Source organism: Nicotiana sylvestris, chromosome 11, assembly GCF_000393655.2.
Source record: "Nicotiana sylvestris chromosome 11, ASM39365v2, whole genome shotgun sequence".
Classification (NCBI taxonomy): domain Eukaryota; kingdom Viridiplantae; phylum Streptophyta; class Magnoliopsida; order Solanales; family Solanaceae; genus Nicotiana; species Nicotiana sylvestris.
The window spans coordinates 61,464,981-61,470,565 of record NC_091067.1 but is presented as its reverse complement, the minus strand read 5'-3'; the positions used below and the strand labels follow the sequence as shown (position 1 = coordinate 61,470,565).

Here is a 5,585-nt window from a genome sequence, read left to right as displayed (position 1 = left end):
CCTAATATTTAGGATTTAAACACACCTTTCATTTGACTTCTTATCTTCTTAAGGCATTTGTATCTTCTCTCTTTAGTATTATTTCACTTGTATTTTTGGAGTGGAATAAAATATTGGTTGTGTCCGAGGAAGTAGGCAAAATTGGTCGAACCTCGTAAATTCTGGTGTTCTTTTATTGTTGTCTTATTATTTTATTTATCATTTGGTGGTTGTCATAATTTTTGGTATAGTAGTTGTGACTCATTCACACTATATACATTTGGCTTCCGCAACAGTTGGTACATTCGGGGAAGTGCATGACACGATTGATGGGATTTCAGTAACCATGACAACAAACTTTACTAGGATGAAAGATGTCATCTGCAACACCCTCAATTACTTCCTTTGTTGATTTCATGTGTTTGTTTCAAACAAAATTTGATTTTGGTTTGTTTGTGGAAGTGCTAAAATAACTCAGTAGACTAGTTGACTACAAGCTGCTTAGAGTTATATTTTGCATGATCTTACTTACCTACTTAAGTTGACTGCTCCCATGGGTTAAGTCGACTATTTATCTACTTATATTATTGTCTCTTCTATGTTTTTCTTTTTGCTGATGCCAAGTGGGGAGAAGAATCTATATCTATATCAGTAGGAACATCAATCCAGGGAGAACACATGCTCACGGGGAGAAAATCCACAAGCTCCTATCAGGGAAGTAGCATAAGTTGATCATTAATTAATGTTCTACTTATCATTATCAAAAAGGAGAGATTGTTAGCATTGTTTTCTTGATGACTTCACTCGTGAAATTGCAGGATTACACTGATGAAGGTAAATGTACTTGTGAAAAAAGAAAAACGAAAAGAAGGATAACTGACGCATAAGGAAAAGGAAGACAACATATTACAAGGAAAGAAGAATCAATCGAGAGTTGGAAGATAGCGGCTTACAAGGAAAGAAGAATCAATTATGGTGATTCAACGAATGAGGAATCTCGTCGGCACAAATCAAGCACTTGATGGAGTGCTTCACTAAGAATGTCCTAAATCAAAGCAAACCATAAAGAAAGCATATATGCGATAATCAAGTAGTATCTTGGAAGGCTCCCAACTTTATTCTTGGAATATCTTCCGAGGAACAAATCTCTTAAGTTGTTATCTCCCTGTCAAGCAAAGACTAAGGAGATAATCTGAGAAAAAAAGATTGTGAAGTGTGAAGAAGTCACACAACCCCTTTATAATAAATAATCTTAATAAGGAGCCATCGGCAGAGAACCCTTTTGCAACCCATGAAGACTATACAAAAATTTACATTAAATCTGAACTAGTATAAAAATATCGTTGTGCTATTTACTTTACTGCAATTTATCATTTTGCATCGCACTTATATTTACAGATAGTATCATAGTCTAACTATATTGGTTAAATAGTTGGCTAAAGGACATAAAAGTTAAAAAGAATTTAATACACCCCCTTCTTGTACTTTCATAATTTTCATTCTACCCTGCACCATTTAGGTGTAGAGTTCAACTCAATTATAAGGTCTTCCTCTCTTTTATGTTTGTCATGTTCTAGTCTAGTATACACAAACCAACCTATCCATCACCACAAGAAAAAAGAATTAACATGTATATTTTAATAATTGGCAATGCATAATGTCAGGGCTTATTTCATATTTGAACTCAATATCAATCATTTCTTCGGGAAGATAAAATGAGAAAAATAATTACCTATATCTAAAGCAAACATCTCTAAAAGCTTCCTAGTATTAAGAATGATGTCCTATAACATTTTGCATTTGAGGACATGCTCAAAATCAACTACTTAAAACCACCTACTACCTTGCAGTCATTTCCTTATCAGCTTGAGAAGGAGTCTTGTCCTTTTTGTCCTCAAAGATCTCCCAAATTTCCTCTAGACTCTTGCCCTTGGTTTCAGGCAAGAAAAAGTAAAAGAAGATAGTTGCTAATACCATGATTCCACAAAGCACAAAGAACATTCCTGCAAATGTTATCTTTTTTGATATTGTTAGAAATGTCATTGCCACCACCCCACTTACCAACCGGTTCACTGAAACTGCCAAACTCGAACCTTGGGCCCTTAGCCTAATAGGAAATATTTCAGATGAATAGACCCATGTTATTGGCCCAAGCCCAATTGAGAAAAATGACACATCAGCACAAACTGCAACAACACATAATGCGATGGCCCATAGTGGCTTATGATGGGAATTGTGTAGATACATTGAGCCCAAGCCAAGACCAGCTAGAGAAACAGCCATTCCTGTTGTACCCAACAACAGCATGGGCCGCCTTCCGAAATTATCCAAGAAAAGTGCTGAAACAATACAAAATGATGTCTTGGCTATCCCCATGACAATAGTCACACCTACTAGTCCTTTTCGATTGTGAATTCCAGCAGCATTAAACACGGATGGCGTGTAGTAAACCACCGCATCATTTCCGGAAGCTTGCATGAAGAAGTTTATACCGACGGCAGCGACAAGAATCCGGCGAAGCGGCCGGCTTGGCATTAGGAGTTCTTTCCAAACCCCTTGGCCTTTCCATTTACTTGGAATTGATCCTGTGCTATCACTTGGACTTTGGCCTACAAGAGAAGCAGCTTTTATTATTTCTTCTAGTCTCAAATTGGCCTCATCATCGTTCTCTGAGGTTTTACGAAGCACTCTTTTCGCTTCTTCTATACGGCCTTTCATAACAAGCCACCGTGGGGATTCTGGCATTTGCAATACACCAATGCCAATGCCAATAGCTGGAACGGCAGCAATTCCAAGCATTAGCCTCCAGTTGATGTGGTCTGGTAAACCAGCTAGTGCATAGTTGAAAATATAGCCTAGTAAGATACCAACATTGATGAACACTTCAGGGAGCGATGTGAGCAAACCACGTGTCATGGCCGGCGATACTTCGGCAGTATAGACCGGAGCAATCATCAGTGAATAACCAACGCCGATTCCGGCGACGACCCTTCCTGCCATAAGGAATGGGTAAGAAGGAGCCAGTCCCATCAGGAGTGCACCGACCAAGAAAGTAGCTGCTGCCAAGATAATTGTGTATCTTCTACCAATCATATCTGAAGTCTTGCCAGATGCAAATGATCCAATTAGAGAACAAACATTCAATGACCCCACCAAGATTTCTACCTGAGAAGATGAAATCTTGAGATTATCCTTTATGAAAAGCACAGCTCCACTCATCACTCCAATATCTGCAACATTAAATTGCCAGGAGTCACTGATTTTTCAAATTAAACTGGTCAATAATTCATCTATTAGACATATATAGTTTCATTCCACAGCCCCATGAGAAAACTGGTCAACATTTATTTTCAATATTTTGAGATCAAAGATCTCGTTATGATCTCATACTATAGTGTAGTACAAATATTAAAGCAAATGATTGTACAACCACATGAGAAAAGTAAGGATACTGGATATAGAATAAAGAAGACTCACCATATCCCAAGAGGATGGAATTGGTAGAGGCCAAAAGGGCGCAAGCGAGAGCATACTTGTTCAGAGGAGCCTTTTTCTTAGAAGATTGAGATTCAACTTGAGTAGTGTTTTCTGTTCCGACCTTATACTCATCCATATGTGGATTGATAAAGCATGAGTACCCTGCTTTAGCTCTGTTTTAGTGTGTAACAGAAATGAGAGATTAATATTATTCCTTTGAGTATATATGAGACTGAAAACTCAAATGGATAATAAAGAGCTGATTTGCATGAATGGCTAACTTGTAGGATGGCATGACACGTTTGTTTAGGATTTCAACGCAAGCTGCGTTTTCGCCTTCGTAATATGTCTTTATCCAAACTAACTTTTATGTGAGTCACTTTTTCCTTTAAAGACACCACGTCATTAACTCGCCAAATTCATAAGTATACTTGCTTGAACACTAACCGCGTGTTAGTTACACTGCATTTAGTTTGGATTTTTTCATTGTTCAAACTTCACAGAGATCTGGTGTCGTAATTTGTCATTGTCAATATTTTCTTTGTTATTTGGAATTTTCTTTTTCCTGTAATTAACCTTTAATACGTACTAGTACTATTTTTCATGTTTGATAATTTCCCAAAATCTACTAGAAAGAAACACAAGCACCTTAGGAGTCATTCACCACCTAATAGTCCTGCGTAAAAAGGTTTTATAAATTAGGGGTGTCTATGCGCATGTGTACAAGTTAGTGATATTGAGAGTAAAAACCGTTGGTCCCATTCCTAACTTTCAAGTTTATTCTAGAGATACTTTAAGTTAGGATCTTGGATAGAATCTTTTAGGCTGACTGGGATGGTAAAATCAGCAAGAACTTCAAAGATCTGACTAAGAGGAACGGTAAGAATAATCGCTACCTATACTTTATAATGACTTTAAATATAGGTTGAACTACAATATTTATAGCTAGAGTTGTCGATATGGGCTTGGCCCGTTGGGTCAGTCCCGCTTACCCCGCGATTTAGTAGGAATGAGCTAGAATATTTGGGACCCATTTAAAAACAAGGCTTTTAAGCCCTGTCCGGGTAAGCCCATGGCCTGTGAGGCTTGATTGAAGCTGGGCTAGGTCGGCCCGTGGGCCTAATAAAAATACGTATTTAAATATAAAAAGTATATGGGACAAAAAATAACAAGAAGAGTATCCCAAGCTTAAAGTTTATTAAGCTCATCATATTAAAATATCAAAATCTTAAAATGTTAATTAGTTTTAAAAATTTAATTGTTCTTAATATTTAACTAATTAATATTATAGACGAATTGTAGATGTGGATGAAAGTGAAAATGTTAAGACAACATTCTCACAAGCGGATTCAAATGTGTTTGATGAAGATGATGTGTTGGATATCCCATAAGCGTCATGAACGTTCCCTTTAATAGTATGTTTTGAGTTTTGACTTTTAGTGAATGAAATATAGCTTGTCTTTTACCTTTTAGTGTTTATTGTGATATATTAGAAAAATATAAAAAGTTATTAAATTTTCTGAAATTTTTCCAAAAAAGAGTTTTTAACATTTAAGTAGTTATCTTTTTTTTAGTTTAGAACTTAAAGAAAATTATAAAATTATATGTTTAAAAATGATGAGCCGGCCCGTAGGGGCCCGCAACCCACACAGGAATGGGGTGGGCTGACTATTATAAGGCCCATCAAAATGGTGGGCTAGCCCAGCCCGTCAATTACTAAAGCCCACGTTGACTGGGCTGGGATAGCCCCGCCCCGCCCATACTGACTGCTCTATTTATAGCATTCACAAAGTAACTTCAAATAAGATTTTATAATTTAATTTGGCTATGGGCATGCTGCAGTTGTGGAAATTCCAACTTTATAATTTCTGCCAAGGTGCTTTCGGATCAATATTATAGAATTTTTTTTAGATTTAAATCAAACACCTAAGAAACTAATTTTTCTTCATATTAAATGTATTTATCTTCAAACAACTTGTGAACCAGAACTAACTCATGTCATTCCTATTGCTATGAAGGACAAAAATCTCGAACTTTAGATTATTATTTTGTATATTTTTAATTATACTTAGATGTAAGGAGAAATAGGGGAGGGGATGATTGCAAGACTGGGAATTGAACCCTCGCCA

At 36.6% G+C, this 5,585-nt stretch overlaps 1 protein-coding gene across 1 annotated transcript; it reads right to left on the bottom strand.

Moving 5' to 3' along the window:
* Window positions 1–1,637: 1,637 nt before the first annotated feature.
* Window positions 1,638–3,658, bottom strand: LOC104224547 (polyol transporter 5-like). Its single transcript, XM_009776230.2, has 2 exons — window positions 3,457–3,658; window positions 1,638–3,209 (listed from the first exon to the last, which is right to left on the bottom strand). Exons 1-2 carry the CDS (start codon window positions 3,590–3,592, stop codon window positions 1,819–1,821), a joined length of 1,527 nt encoding a protein of 508 aa, XP_009774532.1. The 5' UTR covers window positions 3,593–3,658; the 3' UTR covers window positions 1,638–1,818.
* Window positions 3,659–5,585: the final 1,927 nt, after the last annotated feature.

Excerpts from the sequence above, each read along its gene's own strand:
- LOC104224547 (XM_009776230.2), bottom strand. The coding sequence starts at position 3,592 with ATGGATGAGTATAAGGTCGGAACAGAAAACACTACTCAAGTTGAATCT. Across the intron at positions 3,210-3,456 it reads TTCCATCCTCTTGGGATATG|ATATTGGAGTGATGAGTGGA; the intron begins GTGAGTCTTCTT and ends TTAATGTTGCAG.